Source organism: Pseudorasbora parva, chromosome 25, assembly GCF_024679245.1.
Source record: "Pseudorasbora parva isolate DD20220531a chromosome 25, ASM2467924v1, whole genome shotgun sequence".
Lineage (NCBI taxonomy): Eukaryota > Metazoa > Chordata > Actinopteri > Cypriniformes > Gobionidae > Pseudorasbora > Pseudorasbora parva.
In genome coordinates this window covers 19,899,288-19,919,231 of record NC_090196.1, presented here as the reverse complement: position 1 = coordinate 19,919,231, position 19,944 = coordinate 19,899,288, and the positions used below count along the sequence as shown (strand labels likewise).

General features: G+C 36.6%; 2 protein-coding genes across 2 annotated transcripts; one reads left to right on the top strand and one right to left on the bottom strand.

The window, feature by feature from the left end:
- Nucleotides 1-663: 663 nt before the first annotated feature.
- On the bottom strand, nt 664-9,585 carry fbxl13 (F-box and leucine-rich repeat protein 13). The gene is given in 21 exon segments (XM_067436872.1): nt 664-784; nt 911-1,074; nt 1,267-1,401; nt 1,510-1,593; nt 1,677-1,803; nt 1,891-2,010; nt 2,378-2,540; nt 2,624-2,744; nt 2,831-2,929; nt 5,278-5,407; nt 5,500-5,600; nt 5,686-5,796; nt 5,799-5,963; nt 7,824-7,919; nt 8,000-8,098; nt 8,179-8,288; nt 8,417-8,571; nt 8,845-8,912; nt 9,011-9,098; nt 9,212-9,315; nt 9,511-9,585. Coding segments are annotated over 21 exon segments (2,394 nt in total). The 3' UTR covers nt 664-705.
- Nucleotides 9,586-10,847: 1,262 nt separating this feature from the next.
- Nucleotides 10,848-19,627, top strand: armc10 (armadillo repeat containing 10). Its single transcript, XM_067436003.1, has 6 exons — nt 10,848-11,191; nt 11,409-11,554; nt 11,678-11,812; nt 12,380-12,556; nt 12,632-12,703; nt 18,259-19,627. The coding sequence occupies exons 1-6, from the start codon at nt 10,918-10,920 to the stop codon at nt 18,508-18,510; spliced, it is 1,056 nt and encodes a 351-aa protein (XP_067292104.1). The 5' UTR covers nt 10,848-10,917; the 3' UTR covers nt 18,511-19,627.
- The last annotated feature ends 317 nt before the right edge of the window (nt 19,628-19,944 follow it).

Below are 19,944 nucleotides of genomic sequence, written 5' to 3'. Positions count from 1 at the left end.
TAATAGTAAAACCTGGTTTTAATCACAATACATGTAAAGGTATACTATAACACAGTACTAAAGCTTAAAGTTCAACAGATACTTTTAATATATATTAACATCTTAGAATACATATATAAAATAAAACACGAAATCACATGCAATGTTCACTTAATATTCAAACTAAACTCAATTTAGAAAATACAGCAACTAATATTTAGTGATTTGTTCCTTTTTTATTTTTTGATATGATATAAAATTCTAATACATGTATGTAATTAAAAGAAAGGTCCCAAAATACCCAAACAACTGCAAAAGTTGACAACATATCCAATAATACACCAGACCTTAATATAATCAGAGTTAGGTATTTTTCAAACATTGTTTGATTTCTTGTGAAATGAATGTGTGAAATATGATATGGTATACCATCCTGAAGTTTCTCATTTTGAATTTCCACTGTAATTTGATTCCCCCGCTTACCAAAATAGCTACTCCAGTCAAGTGCTGTGCCAAAAACTTGACAAAACTATATTTTAATACTGATTCCCAACCTTTTTGTCGTATGTACCCTGACTTTTGTATTTAAACAATCACATGAATATAATAGCCCTATATATTTTCCACAATACAGTAAGTGTTGTCTGGTAATGTCTGTAGAGTCCTCCTCATTCACCTGTCTTTGTTTCTGCGGTTGGTCCATAATATCTCGTCGAGTTGTAGTAATTAATCCAGACTGTAGGGGGCGTCATCGTTACTGTGTTTCCAGTGTTGGACGCGGCGCTGCAGCTTCAGTGCGGCCTGTCTGAAATGAGAAAGGTACAAATCAACACTATAAATCATTAACTATCTGTCCATCAATAAGACCTGTACTGTTTGTAAGGGTATTTGTGTTGCCATCATGGAAGGAAAATGGCACATTGAATCATACCTGGAGATGTTCTTGCAGTAGAGCATGCTAATGGAGCGCAGCTGCAGACAACCACACAGGAGGAAGGAAGGTGTGCGGTCAGTCAGGAGAGGACAGCCACTCACGTCCAGCTCCCTCAGGAAGTGACCAGCTCTTGTTAGATACTTCACCGCTGTATCTGTCATCTGGTGTAGAAAATTATTATTTTACTATTCACTTGTTCAGTATGTTAACACTATTTATACTAAACGGCATAGAATAGTAACAAATTGGGATGCACCTTTTGTTCAATCGTTAATTGTTTTCTGACTAACAACCCAGCTAGTTACTTTGCGCTTACTTTTTATTTTTTCAAGATTACTGATTTAAAGAATTACTTTAGGGCATCCAGCTATTCTGACTGTGGCAATGGTCCTGCAGAAGAAGGAAATGGCTTTGATCGCACGATCAGACAGACACACACAGTGACACACATCCAAAAGCTCCAGCCCATGACATTGTTGGCAAAAAATCTGCAAAATTGAGACAAAATTATGTTACATTAACTTTTGCAAAAACCGCAAATACTGGCAAGTAATAAAATGTATGCACAATGTAGGGATAAAAAAGGTAAGCCTAACCTTTATTCCATCATCTGTAATGAAAACACACTCTGTTGCGGTCAGTTTTCTCAGATTGTGGTTGGCCCCCAGACCTGCCAGTCCCTGTGAAAGACACATCTTTAATATAATAACAGTTTTGATTACAGCTGTAAAGTTATGTGTAATAAACTATATACTAAGTGTACTTTGTCGTGTATTTTGCAGCCGGTAATATCCAGAGAGACCAGAGAAACGCATTTGTCCAGACACTCGAAGCCGTTATCTGTCAGGTTCTCACAGAAACACACGGCCAGGTGGGTCAAATTGCTGCATCTGGAAATGAATTTTACATTCACAGTCTCTGTATAAGAAGAATTTTATGTAAAAAGAGTGTGTACTCTAAGTGTTAACTGTTTTCACCTCTGAGTTATTCTCTTCAGGGACAGGTCAGTAACTTTTGGGCAGTAGGATAGATCGAGCTCTCGCAGTTCAACAGCAGATGGTCCTTCAGTGACGTAATGGATTCCCATATCAGTCACTCTAGAACAGGTAAAAAAATAAATTGTTAATTGAATTGAATTTTATAGAATGTAGCCAAATATTCATGATTGAGGGAGCAAATGTAAAATCTTAAGATTTGGTTGTGTGGAAATCCTGAATGGAAAGGTGAAGTGTCTCCCTGAGTGTATTAAATAGTATGTAGGAAAAACAAAACTTTTCTGAAATTTTTTTCTCTTCTGATTTTTGTAGCTGTGTCCACCAATGCATTTTTCCTCTGGTCAGCATATTTTTTTCTGTTTAATAAGTTTTTGGCCCTTTTTTGTTGTCTTAAGCCCCCCAAAAAACTTCTCAAAAAGACACTGTGTTTGCATTTTTCTATTCACGTCGGTGCAATGGCTTCTCTCACTTGATACAGCCTGATATATTTAGGCTGCACAGTTTTGTCAGACTTCCTAAAGACTTCAAGCCGGCATCAGTCATGCGAGGACAGTCGGATACGTGGACCTCACTGAGTTTCAGAGAGCTCCGGCACAGGGCCTTCAAGCTGCTGTCCGTCATTCGCTCATTACCTGAAATGCAGAACACACAGTTGCTGTTTTGCTAATTTAGCCTTTCTAGCCATGGTGCATTATTTGGGCGCACAGATACAAACCTCCTATCTGGATCCTGGTGAGGCCGATCATATCCGCGATTGTTCTGAATGCCACATCGGATAGAAACGGCGAGTCCAATAGTGAAATCACAGTCAGCTCACGACATTTAGACACTAAGACCTTGCAACACAGAAAAACAAAAAACGACCAATTCAAACTTGGTGTCTCATAGACATTGTCATATTTGCATATAACACATACTGTACCTGCACACAGGCGTCAGTGAGGGTGGGCAGGTCATCTAACACAATCTGTTGAAGTGAACTGCAAGCCTCAGCGACATATGTAAATCCATCCACAGATATCTGTAGAGAAGAAAGAAAAAAACTTCTAACATTTATATAATAAAATTAATTTGATCGGATTTATTCCTGTAAGCAGCTTAACATATCATGGTAGCTACTGGACACTAGTCCAGTACTATGGAAACAGTGTTTATTTGAACATGTACATGGTATTCTTTGAGGTACAACATAAATATTATGAATAAATCACTAATAAAATGGTTATACTGAAAACAGAATTCTGTCCATTATCACAGATAATGCGGACAGGGTCATACCACATCAAAATACTGGTATACGCAAAGGAAATGAATATTAAAGTAGTATTTCAGCACTGGGAAGATACATCTGTATTTAAACTGGGTCATTAATGAATTAAATTGTCATCAACAATTAAATATTTTAATTTAGTGCTTTCTAGACTGAGAAAAGACAGAAAACTTATTTTTGCCTCATGGAGATGAAAGACAACAATTCCCAGAATGCTTTGCTGCCCTACGAGGCCACTCCCAAAGCCACTGCTACTAGATTACTGAATCACTGATCAGTTTCCCACCGCGACCGCGTTCATTTTCATAAAATCAGTTCAGAGAACAGACACTACAATTAAAAACTGAACGTGTCTGTTCAATATATGATTTAGCCGCTGAGGGAGTCTCACAGCCCAAAACGCTGCAGGAGTCAGATATATTGACAGTCATGGATGAGCTTGTGATGAGAGCTGAGGTAAACGCGTCCGCGGCATAGATTCACAGCTCATGTTCAGTCTGCCACGTTTTCAGTTCATGCCTTTGAAAGCGTAACTTTCATAGGAATTAGTTTGAGAAGTTGCAAGACTTACTTTGCTCTGCTGGCCGCACCGTTTAAACATGAATGCCTGAAGCTGCAGCCAGAGTCCTGCAACGGGTCGGGTACCCGCATAAAAATGGCTAAAACGGGTGGATTGTAACATTTATAAAATTCACGGGCGGGGATGCGGGCGGATAATTAACTCAGTGTGGGCGGGTAGTAGCGCGGATGAGAGAGAGAGAGAGAGAGAGAGAGAGAGAGAGAGAGAGAGAGAGAGAGAGAGAGAGAGAGAGACCGGGCCGTGATTGTGAATGAGCGTCACCTGCGAGCCGCACCGTTGAGTCCGTGAGGGGCTACCCACGTTACTTTCGTTTTGTTTAGTTAAAGTCTTTTAAATGCTTGCCGGTTCCCGCCTCCTTCTTCCCCCCTCGAACATATTGTAGGCTATTACAATTTCTATGTCCAAATTACCATTACACATACACGCAACAACGATATGCCATTTGACCCATCACGTAACCACCACTGCGACATTGAAACTTTTGTTGATGCCTCTCGTAACCCAGAAGGAGCGAGCGCTGCAGGAGTAGCCTACCAATGGATGAAGTAAAAGTAAAGTTGGTGAGTGGACTAGCCTATATGAAATTGTTGACAAAGAGTCTTTAAAGGCACTTTTGCCTGTTTCATTAGCCCATTCATGACGCTGTTGTGATGTTGAGAAAGGTGCAGGATAAAAAAAATAAAGCATTTTAATTTGAATGATTTCAGCGTGTGTGATTTATCGCGGGCACGGGTCGGGTAACGGGCCAAATATTAACGGGTCTGGGCGGGTGCGGATTTAATTTAGAAATTTTCACGGGTGACGGGTCGGATCTGGTGCTAAACCTTGCGGGTACGGGCGGGGGCGGATTTCCAAAAATGGACCCGTGCAGGACTGCGAGCTGAGTGCTGTGAGTGTGATCTCCCATCCCCCACGCGCGAGTTGAAAACATGCGGAAATGGCTCCCTCTGCTGGCTGTAGTCTTTAGCCTCTGGCCAACAATTACTCCGATGGCGTAAGTTGACGATATTTGCATCATGGAAGGATTTTTTTCAAAAATAAAATGCATAAATCTCTTGTCTCGGTGGGGGATAAGAGGGGGGAGCACAATCATTCGAATATACTCCAGGGTTTCTACTGAAACAAAGCCATATGCTAATCGCTGAAGTAACCCTTTAATTAAAATAAACTTTTATGAGACATACTCCTTTTTGTGTTTAAAATTTTGTATTTTGTTGAAAATAATAATAGTAAAAAGATACATTTGCTACTATAAACATGCTTGTGATGTTTGCACTGTTTTGAAACTGACATTTGATGAACGGCACGGTAGGGCAAAAGTTGAACAGGTTTTAAGTTGAAAAAAAGCAATGAAAAATGGCACAATGATTAAAGAAGTCTGTCTAGAACATGTTTACACAGGAAGAAAAATACTATGAAAAATCAGTGCAGTGGAACACAAGAAAACTTTCTCTGTGAACTGCCTGTAAACATGAGCTAATATTACTAGTTTGCATGTCCAATACGTGTCAACTCTAACCTGAGAACAACCGGAGAGGTCTAGATGACTGAGTCTGTGACAGCCTTTCCCTGTGGTCAGATACTGTAGGCCTTTATCAGAGAATCCCATGCAGTGTGCCAGATTCAGAGACCGCAGCATCATACAGCATCTTTTAAACAACAGCCAGTACCAGAACCATTAAAAATACAGTTATTTCTGTCATTATGGTTGTGCACTCTGAAACATGTAAGAAGTTTGTACCTTGAGATGACTCTTATAGTGGCATTAGTAATATGAGTTACGGCCAGAGTAAGAGAGAGGAGAGAGTGACATCCCCCTAAAATCATCTTCATATTTTCATCCTGTCAAGAGTTTCCAAACAAAACAGGTATTAGATTGAAAAAAGCTGCAAAACCTATAAACACAGTGTGTTTGTATTCTACTTGCATTAACATGGCATTCACTCAGATTGAGTTCTTGAAGATTTTGGCATTGACCTTTGAAAATAAAACACATGCGAGATCCTTGTCATATCATTGAGCAAACTGAAAATGTTGGTCATTTTTAAGATTGATTCAAGTCAATTTACTGATGCGTCTGAAGCTTAACTGCTGCACCATTGTGCAACCGCACAGATTTACAGACACCACATAGACACGATGTGCCCGCAGTATTCTCTCCACAGTCTGATCTGTGATCCAGCTGCCCTCAGAAGAGAAATCAATCTGTGGAAACATATGTTACAGATTTTAGACCCTACTGCCTACCCTTGTGAATAGAAGTGTACGTTAACATAACTGTAAAAATAGTTAAACTGCTCTACATAAATATACTGAAGTGAAAACTGAATGTAATGTTTCTGGACACTTGATTGAATGTTGTTTATAATTAAATAACTTTTAGCCCAATATCGATTAAAAGACAAAACTGCATGCATTTTAGCGGAAGAACATTGTTTTGGTTGTGCTTCGGCTCTGCATGACTGGGCGGATGGATATGGTTCTTTCTCATAACTAAAAGAAAGAGAGAGATTATCCTACTGCTCATAAAACATTCACTATAGGCTTGAGATATAACCAGTTTAGATGGAAAAGATCTGAAACTGACTAGCTTGATTTATTTTGTGAAGCAATTGATTCGAAGCCTCGAAAAGCTTTGTTTCTCCCATCACTAGAGTCGAGATTTTAGGGTGCTCCATGTCAACCTTTCTCACTCGTAGTGACAACTAACCTGTCACTCCAACTCCATACTGGTGTCAGAGCAACTTTTCTCTATTTATGGATATGACGAGACACCCATGGGTGACAAATGGCTATACGCAATTTCTCTTTGAAAACCGTTCCGATCTAAAATATAAACACTACTATAATAGGCTACTATAGTGAAAACACCTTTTGACTCATTATTTCAATTTAGTTAATTTTTAACAAAAATTTACATATGTAGGTAACCTTCAAGTAGAAGTACATCATGACTTTGTCATTTCATACTTTGAAATATGGTTAGTGTCTACAGCTGAATACTGACAAGCATATGGTATACTAAAATATACTTTAATGTATTTATTTTGTTTAAACTTGTGACATGTATGTTTAAATATTACTAATTACATATATTTTAATGATGAAGTTGCAATTTAGTACATTTAAAATAGAATAACTTTCAATGTAATATTGTATAACATGCTAGCCTGGATGCCAGCCGAACTTAGCCCCGCCCACAAAATGTTTAGGTCGGGCAGTTCGGTCTGACGTCGCTCCATAGAGGAGTAATTATCCCCGAACAGAAACTGTTCGGACCAATGAAATCATCAGGGCGGGCTTTAGACGATGACGGACAGATGATAAACAGTAACGTAATCATGCACGTCATCAAAGGGGCTTGGTTTATATTTGTTCGAATCCTAAACGGAGAGCTTGTTTGTATATGCATTCACCTTCCCAATTTCCCTCAGAAATGATGATCATGTTGGGTAAGTACTCTGTGTATCATTAAATTATTATTATTTTTTTTACAACACCGGCAGAGATTGTTTATTCCAGCGCGCGTGCAGACAGGGTTGCCAAGTTTTTACAACAAAGCCCAAAACAATAGCTTCTCGGGGGGGTTCTCTGGAGAAAAAAAATGGCATTTGGGGGGTAAAATGTGTGTTATTTTGGCAAGGTTGCCTACTAAAATTCGCACTCATGGGTCTATATATCACATAGTCGCTTCAACCCGCGGACATAGAAAACAACCCGCGGGAAAAAAACGCGGACTTGGCAACACAGTGCAGTTGCTTCGTTGCTCTGATTGGTTTTAGCTCTATCCAATTGAGGTCTTTCCTGGTTTGGTTAAAACACGCCCCATAATCACAGCCCAATGGAGCAGTATCAGACTCATATTCTGACTAGAATTGAGTATGACCACGTCAGGCTAATAACATGCTACTCTACAGTTAAATTTATAACCAGGTATTTTGCATTAGCCAACACATCAAAATAAGTGTTGTTCATGACAAAGGCAAATGTATTGAAGTACACTTCTTTTTCACAAGGGTGTAGCTGAATTAGAGTGTAAAGAGTGTTTAAGTGAGCTGCACTGACCTCAGTCCACAGTGAGCTGATTTGAGTGATCGCTTTCCAAGAATGACACACCTGAGCGCATTTCAGGAGGTCACGCACACCTAGACTTTGGAAGATCTGCACCAAATTGTTAATTAAAACCACAGTTGACTTGAAGCCACTTATATAATGGTAACATCCCAGAGGTTAAGTGATACCTTAAGAGACAGCTTGTTAGGCAGCAGTGACAGTCTGTCCTGTCCATTGCCCTGAGGTATCTCTGAGTTCAGGCTTTCTTGTATCTCTCTCTCTAGACTCTGAACACAAACGTAAACATCTTATCAAATAAATGCATTTGTGTTTCACACACATTTTAATTTAAAAAAACTAGGCCTACCTTAAAATATTCCTTTGTTTTTTTAGCATCATGCACAACATGACGCCAAGTCATAATGATGTTTCTACAGTGAACAGACTCCTGCGCTTTCTGTAGTTTCCTCACAGCATCTGGATAACATAGATAATACCTTCATGTTATTAATAAAGAACAAAATAAAATTTAATAGTTAGATTTACTAAATATTCCAACTTTGAATTCCATGTAATCTGATATAAAATATAGGATAATATAATACCATTCTGCCTGCGTTTGCGAAGGCAAACCCAAGCTGTCCACTTGATGAAAGCCAGCTTTATCCTTCTCTGTGTGTGATATAACTTAGCCTCTTCCATTCTCTCTAGGAGCCTGGCAGCTTTCATTTTCTTCTTTGAAATATAACTCTTCCAACCCCTTTAACAGAAGTCAGACAAAGTCAAGTCTTTGTTGTGGTTTCATGAAGAACCTTTAACGTTACACAAAATGTTCTTTATAGTAGAAAGGATTCTTTGGGATTTTAAAATGTTCTTCACACTGAAGGGAAAACGGTTCTTTTAAGAACTGATCAATGGGAAGTTATTTAGGGAACCAAAAAATTGTTCTTTTCACTGTGAAAATCCCCTTTTTGGAATAAGGTTTGCTGTTGTGGCCCTTTTATAGTTGCTAATGTGTAGATTTGACACTCACTTGAAACACATTTTGGTCAGGTTGGTTCGATAACACGAGAAAGCTTTCTCCAATGAATGTGACAGAAACTGTGAGAAAGGGGAAACATTAGTTTAAGCAGCTGGAGGTTTGATAGCGCAACCCTATTCACTCTGAATAAAGAATATATGAAGTATGTGAGAATTACCAGGCTGTCTTCTGAATTTCCAAAAATATCATACACAATGCTTCCTGCCAGTGAGGAGATTTGTTTGTCTTTGTCAATAAATGTGTGCCTAATGAATTCAGAAACAATTAACATTTTAGGGGTACTGTTTACTGTATTAAAACTACAGTATACACACACACACACACACACACACACACACACACACACACACATACATACCAGCATATCTCGAAATCTTGATCCTCTAGAATTGATTGGATCTTCTCTTCTATAAAGTGCAAGGGATCTTCAGGGCAAGAGACACATATCCCAGCAAGCAAAGCCTAGTAAATAAAATAAATTAAATTAAATTAAATTAAAGTCCTGAAAATAATAGCATTAATAATCCTTAATACATGTAATATTATTAATAACATATGCATGATGATAGAATCAAATTAATTAGATTGTGTTCAATTACACTTGACTGTTCAATTTCCCATGGCTGGCTCATTCATTAACTAAAATCATAAAATCACCTTGTAAATCTGAGGAAGTGAATGTTTAATAATGTAGTCTCTCAAAATTGGATCTGAATCTTGCCAAGAAGTCATCATAAAAACGATGGCAGGTAAAGAGGTACCAGTAGTTTAATGATCTCCTGCAGTCAGTGGAGACACCTGTAGCATTCTGTCACTATTTACATTCATGTTGCTTGGTGACCTGAGCAAGTGGTTGGTCAGATGTAATAATCATATTAGCAACAATACTAGTTCATGGTTTTCATATATCCAAAACAAAAATTGTATATTCGGTTGATTTTTAAATAAAATACCATATTAAATAATGCCTCCATATACACTGATCAGGCATAACATTATGGCCACTTTCCTAATATTGTGTTGTCCCCCTTTTGCTGCCAAAACAGCCCTGACCATAGACTGTAAAAAATATCCCATCAAGGTATGGGGTCCCCCTGAAGGTGTGCTGTGCATGGCACAAAGATGTTAGCATGTAAGATGTTAGCAGCAGATCATTTAAATCCTGTAAGTTGCAAGGTGGGGCCTCCATGGATCGGACTTGTTTGTTCAGCACATCACACAGTTAAGGTGGATTGAGATCTGGGGAATTTGGAGGCCAAATCAACACCTGAAACTCGTTATATTTTCCTCACACTCCTGAACCATTTTTGCTTTGTGGCAGGAGCATTTTCCCAAATAGTGCTTGCTGCAGAGCATCTGCTCAAGGGTGGCGAGATAGGGTTATGGGTAGGATTAGTGTGTGGTTAGGGGCTCCCCACATGCATCAGTGAGCCTTGGCCACCCATGACTCTGTCGCCGGTTCACCACCGTTCCTTCCTTGAACCACTTTTGATACTGACCACTGCAGTCTGTTACTTCTGATGTAATTGAACTTAACACTAAATATAATTATACATAATTCAATAGTGGACTTAATATCAACATTTAAAGTCTAACTTTGAAATGCATGTTTTTATGTATCCTTCTCACATTTGTAATACTTTGGACAGTTAATAAGAGTAATTTATGTAGTTTTATATTATGTATTTGAATGAATTAAAAGAGCCGTTTCATGTCTAACCTTGAATTGCTTAACTCGAGGTTGATATAGGATTTAGAAAGTAATTAGTAATATATATATATATATATATATATATATATATATATATATATATATATATATATATATATATATATATATATATATATATATATATATATATACACTATTATATAAAATAAATACAAATATTTATATATATTTGTTCTTCAAATATAAATATTTTTATTTATTTTTTCAAAATCATTCATGAACTCAACTCCGCGCAACGTTTTGGTGGTCCACTGATGCAATAGGCGGCAACGTATGATCAGGAAGTGAGTGCCTCTTTATTTATCCTGTCGGACAAGAACCATGTGTAATTAATGTATGAAATCTGCGCCTTTCGCAGAATGGGAGATGACAATGTCATAGCCCGGCTCGGAAGCATGAAGGCTCTTTTGGGGATTGTAGCAGGAGCCGGAGCCTCATATGGCATTTATAAACTAGTCTTTGGTCGTGCAGGAGATGGGGGAGTACATAGAAGAAAGTCTGCTAAAAGTGCGACTATTCAGCCTGGGACCTTAATGGCCAAAGTATCTGGATTTAAAGTAGTCAGTAAGAGTGATAATCTGGGTCCGTCTGCGGAGACTGACTCTAGTAAGTGACATTTAAATCATGTATATTATGAAAGAACGTAATGTCTAGCTGACTGACAGCTCCATGTACGTTTAACTGTTTGTTTTTAATCGAACATATTGCAATGACTAAATATGTTGAGTTTGTTCATTTTAGTGGCCCAGGTTCTTGATCTAACCCAGAAGATAAACAGACATTTTCATACTTCTTTTCTTTTCTGTTTTTTTCTTCTCATAAGGTGATATTCACTCAAAATCTGCTGCCAGCCTGGAGCCTCGACATCTGAGTATGCTCCTGTCTCTTCTGCAGAGCAGCCCAAACCCAGAAGAGAGGAGAAACGTTCTCGTAACCTTAGGAAATGCTGCTGCCTTCACAGTAAACCAGGTCAACTCATCTAATCGTTTGGCTTCTAGACAGTGCATTAGGCTTACTTGGTTTATGCTGAAAATAAAAAAAAAACTCAATTGCATTTCATGTTTACAATCATTTTTCTCTTTTCTTAATTAGGATCTTTTGCGAGAATTTGGAGGTCTTCACATCATAGCAGGCTTCCTCTCAGACCCTTCATCTGAGGTTCGAGTTCAGACTCTAAACGCTCTGAACAACTTAAGCATGAATATTCGCAATCAGGAGCAGCTAAAGGTATTGCAAATACTGTATAGATTTGATTATATAGTTTTTTTGTTTTAAATATTGGTACATGCCTGTTGCTTTTGAATCAATGTTGTTGTTAACTAATATTATTTAAAATAGTTTTTGATAATTAAAATGAAAGTAAAATAATATATATATATATATATATATATATATATATATATATATATATATATATATATATATATATATATATATAATTTTTTTGTATTTTTTTTGTATTTTGTATTTTTTATTTTACTGAATCAATACATTGATTTAAAAGCAACAGGCATGTACCAATATTTTAAACAAATAAACTATATAATCAATATATATATATATATATATATATATATATATATATATATATATATATATATATATATATATATATATATACACAAACACACACACATATATTAATAATAATATAAAAAAATAAATATAGCAAAAAAGTTAATAAAATTACACAAACAATTAATAGAAAATTAAAGCTGATTTAAAATATTAATAAATACTATGCCATAAATAATACTACAATAACATGTTCTCCCACACATCTCTGTTGTTCAGATATATATCCCGTCAGTGATGCAGTTGATTGAGATGTCACCCGTGAACTCTGACCTTCAGCTGGCAGCGCTCCGGTTACTCACTAATCTGTCCGTCACCGATAATCACCAGCATCTGATGAAGAGTTCTATTACCCTCCTCTTATCGCTACTCGTAGTGAGCAATGAAGTCCTACAGGTGATTTTAGCGTAATACCGTGTGGTGATATTTGTACACACTCAGATTTATTGAATATTTTATCTGTTTTTGCAGATCCAGGTCCTGAAGGTCCTAGTAAATCTTTCCTCTAATCCAGATCTGATGGACGATATTGTGCAAGCTCAGGTGAACAAATGTGTTTTACGCTTTTATCCAGTGCAGTAATTTGTATCTCATGCCAACACAATATGATTATAAATAGCTAAATCTATAAATAATCACTTTGGTTGCTGGGTGTCCTAGTTTGTCTCATTGGCTGCTGTTGATGGCTATATCTATTTAAAGACCAGTCTGTGGCCATGATTTAGTTTAGAGCTGCACAATTTTCTTTTGAGGGGGTGGGCTTAAAATTTGCGGTGCTTGTCTTTAGGGCTTCTTAATGTGACCAAAGATTTGTGATTATAAATCAACTAACTAATAACGCACTGTAAATTGTAAAAATAAAAATAAAACATTTGGACATCACCATGACCTCATCATGTTTGTGCCCCCTCAACTTAAGTGGTGACATGGTCCTTTGAAACAATGATAATTGTGTTATTATTGATGGCATTGTGAAATGACATGAATATGTACATGAAAGTTCAAGCCTTTACACACAGTTCTTCATAGTTTAATGTGAGGTACAGACGAATATAAAAGTCAACAAATTCAAGTTCACATAAACTTTTCCCTCCCTCTGCTGCGGTGTCGTTTTCAAACTGTGTCGTGTTATGACAGTCAACACAATGATAATTCAATATGCCTATGATTATACTTAAAATAGTTTACAGAAAAGGCTTAACAAACTATTGCATAGATAGGCTATAGTAGGCCTACAGTACGCATCGATATTTCTTACGTATCGCTCCCTCTGCGCGCTATGACTTCATGTTGCTTTAAGCACATCATTCTGCGCACGGGATGTGACTGTGCATTAGCGCATGCGTGATTTGTGCTGCTCTGTATTGGAAGTCTTTCATATTATAATTATTTTGTGCAATAAATGATTATCATTTCTTTTTCAGTGCTGTATATTGAATATATATATATATATATATATATATATATATATATATATATATATATATATATATATATATATATATATATATATATATATATATGGATTTTACTTATCTAGTAAATCCAAATTGCTTTAAGAATTTATAGGTATTTAGACTAAAGAAGACAAAAATAGCAACATATTTACTAGATAAGTAAAATGACATTAGATATTTTTTCTTGTTTTGTTGAAAATAAAATCAAAATTAAGTGAGTTTTTGCTTAAAACAAGCTAAATATTCTTGTTTCTGATTGAAATCTTGTTTCTTGTTGTTGTCCCAAACAGAAAGAAGACTATTTTTCTCACCCCACTGCCAGATCATTTTACTTGTTTTAAGCAAAAACTCACTTAATTTTGATATGGACTGAAAACTAGAAACAAATACCAAATAAGAAGAGCATTTTTTGCAGTGTAGTCAAACCTTTTGATAATTTAAAATATAATAGGCCTTTGTAGAGTGCCTTTGTTGATTCTAAATAAATAAATAAACTACAAAAAATATATTTATATACAGGACTGAGAAAGAAATGATAACAATCTTTTATTACGCAAAAGTATTATAATATGAACTATGACTTTAATACATAGCAGCACAAAGCACGTATACCGCGCGCAGAATGATGTGCTTGAAGCAACATGGTCATAGCACGCACTAGTGCAAAGGCAGCGCTGCCTCTTCATAACATTCAAAGCACAAAGAAAAAAAAGAGATATCGATGCGTACTGTAGGCCTACTATAGCATATACCTATCTATGCAATAGTTTGTTAAGCCTTCTCTGTAAACTATTTTAAACGTGCCCTAGATTGAAAAATTTAATTAACCTTGCCATAGTTAAATCACAAGAGTTCAGTTCATGGACATTGAGTCTCAAACACCATTGCCTCCTCCTTCATATGTAAATCTTGTTTGTGAAAAACATGCTATTTTCTAGGGATGGGTATCGTTAATTAACGGTATTTAACGGTATTACTACTCTTAACGATACTGCTTATCGGTCCGGTACTTTAACGGTATTCTTATCGGTACTTTTTGAGATTTACTATATATATATATATATATATATATATATATACACACCCCACACACACACACACAATTAACAAAGATACACATTATATAGGCCTACACAGTGCTTTAATTACAGGAAGAATTCTAGTAATCAAATGTAAAATAACACAGCATAGTTTATCATAGATAGGATAAATTAATGCTTATTAAAGCTGAAGTTATTCAATCAAGAGCTGTGAGTGATTTTCTCTTTGCATTTGGTTGTTTAATTCGCAGTAATTCGTCAGCAGGTTTATTTACACTGCTGCCTCTTTAAGACAGATGTGCAGATCTATAGGCACAGACAGATGCACTACATTTTCTCTCAACTATCCATATAACAACGTCCAGTTTAGACACAAACTGTGTTTAAGAGACTCCAAGCCAGTCATTTTGACATAGATGTTTGTGTACATTTGATCGTTTAGACGCGAGTGTGAAACCGAAAGTGTAATTTGCTCGTTTCGTTGCTGGCTGTTTCGGAGCGCGCGCGTGCTTTTAATCGCTCTTTTTATTATTAAACGCATCCCACAATTTACCAGCAGTAGCTAGACTGTATTTTACAACAATCACCGATCGTGCTGTTTCTGTGTGAGTTATAGGGAGAAATGACAGCGTAGGCTACTGCTGCAAAGGGAATTAAGTTGCGCTAGACATAAATATTAAAATTATATTCTTTGCCAAAATCAAAAGCCAAAATCTTTGCCAAAGAAGCCAAAATCTAAAATAAAATCACATTATCACAATCTAGTGTAAAGTGTAACCAGGCTATGTTTGAATGTTTAGTTCTGTCCTCCGTCATCACTCATTAGGTCTGTCGTTTTGCTCTCTCTCTCTCTCTCTCTCTCTCTCTCTCTCTCTCTCTCTCTCTCTCTCTCTCCTCTCGTCGTCACGTGTATTTTCAAAAGTACCGACAGCAGAACCGATAACGGCCGAGGTTATTGATACAACGGTCTTTCAAAATTCAGCCCCGGGGCCCGTTTAATACCGGGTTTCGGTACCCATCCCTACTATTTTCAACATAACGGCAACTGTGACGCAATCGCTGAGATCTTTAATATGTACGCCCCCAACATTTGCATGTCAGCCAATGTTCATTTTCAGGCGGGACTGCGCAGTGCGCAGCCGTCAGGAGTTGAGCAGGTAAACAAGCGTCACGCGAGGATAGTGAAAATGGCAGCTCTCATGGACACAAATGTCATGTTCCAGGCTGTGCAGGGGACGTGGGGACTTTTCATAGCCTTCTCACAGATAAACAATGTCAACAGTCATGGTTGATGTTTATTTACAATAGGATACCGCAACAAAGTAATTCAAAGTTGTTTGTTTGCTCGGCCCATTTCACCACGGAGAGTTTTTCTAACCTGGGGTAATATAGCAGGATTCGCTCAGTGTCTGAAACTGAAGAAAGGGCCGATTCTAACCGTATTTCTGCAAAGAGTAAGTAGTGATTTTATCCACTTATTGACTGTCAAACCCATTTCTGATTAAATTGAAAGTTTCTTAGTAAGACAACATTACGATAATATCCTGTGTTGTCTAGCTCTAACGCAAGATGCTAGTCGAATAATTATTGGAAACTCCAAGTAGCACACACAACAGTTTGTCAAATGACAAAGGTTAATATTGTTTCCTGCCAGTGTTGTCATAAAATACAACAGTAGATACATATGTCAATCCCTTTTGACGGATTATATTTTCATCATTAACACAACTCAGAAGCTACGTTTACTACTACTGTTTAGTTGCTTACAGATCTCAGTCGATCATTGTAGCTAACGTCACCTTCTTCACCATTAAGTTGAAACGATAGTCATTTGACAAGGCTTCTAGTCAATTTGTTAAATAAATATACATTTTTGAGAACTGAAGTATGATTATTTTGCAGTGGGTGAGTAGTAAACATGACACTGACTATTTTGAGTGGCTTCTACAAACTTTGTTTGGCTAAATAAATCGACTTTTAAATCAGTACTCTACTGTCAAACTGTAACGCTACTGTACAAACAACATATTTACGTGCTACCCAGTTCAGTTCGTGATTCAAAGTTAAGAAGCTATCATTGTAAATTAATTTCCATGACGGATGGTATAGGTGTGCTAGCTGTCATTGAGCATCAGTGCAGTGAAACAGCCAATCAGAGCCGAACTCTGCATTAATATTCACAACCCTTCCAAATAAGGCAAAAACAGAGCATTACATCCTAGGGACAATTTCTGGGGTTATAAATGGACCTGTAAAACTGTATATAGACCTAATTTTTTTTACCTTAAATAAGCCACATACCCTCTATTTAGATATTAGAGAACAATTTAACATATTGTTTCAAATCTTTCTAGGGAACCTTTAAGTATAATTATAGGAAAATTGAATCATCATCGTGTTGACTGTCATAACGCGACAGTTTAAAACAACACCGCAGCAGAGGGAGGGAAGAGTTTACGTGAACTTGAATTTATCGACTTTAATATTCGTCTGTACCCTACATTTAACTGAAAAAGCTTCTGTGTAAAGGCTTGAACTTTCATGTACATATTCATGTCATTTCACAATGCCATCAATAATAACACATCATCATTGTTTCAAAGGACCATGTCACCACTTTAGTTCAAGGGCCACAAACATGATGAAGTCATGAGAAGCTAATGCTTAGTTAATGATGACGACTATTATAATGTCAACAGAATTCATGTGCTGAGCCTGTGGCCAGTTTTGGGGTCTGACCATTTACCTGCAGGCTACTATAAAGAAGACATGAACACGCAGAACTCAGAGATCATGATTAATAAAAAACTTCAGTTAATCAAATTAATTTATACTGGTCTAGCCTGTGAATGCATAAGGTAACGTTGATTTTTGTGTATTTCTTTTGTATATTTGTATAATTCAAAAGTTCACACTTACATTACACAAATCGAGTAAAGCAAATGAATTAGGTTCATTGTCTGAATGTGCTCATCCCAATAAATATAATAAAACATAATTTAAAGTAGTCTTACATGCATGAATTAGATCAATGTTTTTTGGTGAACATAGAAAGCATCATGATCGTGTAATAATGATTTAATTAAGGTGAAGTCATGAATGAAAGACTTTGAATTCCTGAGTTCCTGATGATTCATGAGATATTAATGCATATAGTAATGCATTGATGAATTAATGCATGAATTCATGATAATTCATGTACTCTTACACTGCCAAGTAAAGTGTTAACAACTATATATATCGTGCATCCATGATATGCATCCATTTTTTATGATTATAATTATTGCCAAATAAAAATATTAAACGAAATAAGAAAGTTTCATATTTTCTAGAAATATTAATTTAAATATTTTTAAAAGAAAAATAAAGAAATATAATAATAATTTCATAGCTGTCTTAATTTCAAATGTTAAACCATCATTAAACTTTTATTTTGGTGGAAAATGGCAGGAGATGCTTCTCTGTGTTACGCATATATAAATATTTAACGAAATATGACGATTTCTATTTTACTTTCATTAATCATGTAATTTAGTTCTTCTGTTAAGAGCTTTAATGTATTTGCACCTACTCCCCCAATTATATGTACATTTGTTTACAGGCTCCAGCCTCCCTGATTTTGTTGTTTGACAGCTGCACAAGCACATCTGTTCTTCTCCGCCTGTTGTTTTTTGTGGGGAACCTGCGTGCGTGGAGACCCTCCGCACAGGTGGCTGAAGCTCTGAGGACAAGGCAGGACTCTCTGTACTGTGTTCTTCTGGACAGCTCCTCTCAGCTGCACCGTAAGCTGCCCCTGCTGCTGTCCCATTCAGATGAGGAGGTGAAGATGCAGGTGGCCAGACTCCTCACATAACCTCTCACAGAATACTTCTTACCAAACACACCTGCCATTCTGTGTAGAAGGTGACACATGCTTGTTCACCTACTGAAACCACTAACAACCTAGCATTAATTACTTAGTGGAGCAGTGTTGATATCTGCTGGTAGCAGGTGATCCACTTGGTGGGCCATCAGTATCATCTCAAAATATTAGAAAATGGACAAAAAATGGCTTCCTCAGGTGTTTTGAGAGATGTTTGTTCATGTAATATGAACCCCACAAATCTCCTTTGAGAACCTTCGAGAACATCTCCACTGCCAAACGTTTACTTGCCAAGTGAATGCATCTTACAAGCTTGCAGGTATTTTCTCTGACCACACAAAGTGCTTTGGATATCCAGACTAGTGGTGGAAAGGACTCTTGGAACGTCTCTGCATGTGTTTAGAAGTGTTAAGCCTTGAAAACAAGCCTCGATAAAGCCTTTCTTCAGTGCTGGATAATACGAGTGAAGTTTACCACTGAACAAAGGTTATTCAGGTTATGCTGAGGTAGTAATGATCCAGGAACCCTATTTTTATAGAATCTGTGCATTAATTGTACTTTTTTTTCTGATGCTTGATGATGGGATTAACATATTTAATAAAAAATATTTCATGTTGTAAGGCAATTATAACAACAATGGTTGCTTCACAGGTGAATGTTTGCTTTGACATTATTTTGAAATGCTTTCTGGCTTTTATGTCAGGTTTGTGAAAGTTCTTTAAAATAAATATTTAAGTTTTAATAACCTTTTTTGAATTTGTGCTTTTGAAGAACAACTTCAATTTTTATAGCAGTTCTTTCAGGGTTGCCATGTCTGCTTATTATAAGTGAATTTGTGTTCTGTAGTTTTTTTGTTTTTTGTTGTTACATTTATTTTCCACCATAGCATGACAAGCTGTCGTTATGTCATATAACGAGGCTCATCTTTCTTTGTCAGTAATTCTGGTTTGTTTTCTAGGAGTTTGTTTCCAGCTACTGGTGTTTGATAATAGGAAACAACATTTATGGGACAGTTTATGTTATATTTTGTTGCATTTTGAAAGAAAAAAAATGCATTTGAAATATGTTATTTAATTGTGAGTTTGTCAAGCTGCTTAAATAGCTCCCCGGAGGTGTTGAAAATATGGCAGCCAAGTGAACAAACTTTCCTTGAAAGGGACTGTGTGTTTTTTATTATTTTGGATCATATTAGAGTGTTTGTTTCTGACACGGAATAAAAATCAAAAAAGTTACTTGCCAAGGCAATCTACCAAAACTTGTTTGGTTGTTGTTGTTTTTAGGTTGTATGTCACAAATCAGAATTTTAAGATATAAAATAGAGATAAAAAACGGGTACCTTTTTTGGGGTTGTTGGTCAGACCAGTTAACTTAATTTTCTAGTCAGATCTGGCAACACGGTCGCGCAGTTTAAGTGCGTTTTGTCAC

Excerpts from the sequence above, each read along its gene's own strand:
- armc10 (XM_067436003.1), top strand. The coding sequence starts at position 10,918 with ATGTATGAAATCTGCGCCTTTCGCAGAATGGGAGATGACAATGTCATA. Across the intron at positions 11,192-11,408 it reads GTCTGCGGAGACTGACTCTA|GTGATATTCACTCAAAATCT; the intron begins GTAAGTGACATT and ends TCTTCTCATAAG. Across the intron at positions 11,555-11,677 it reads CTGCCTTCACAGTAAACCAG|GATCTTTTGCGAGAATTTGG; the intron begins GTCAACTCATCT and ends TTTCTTAATTAG.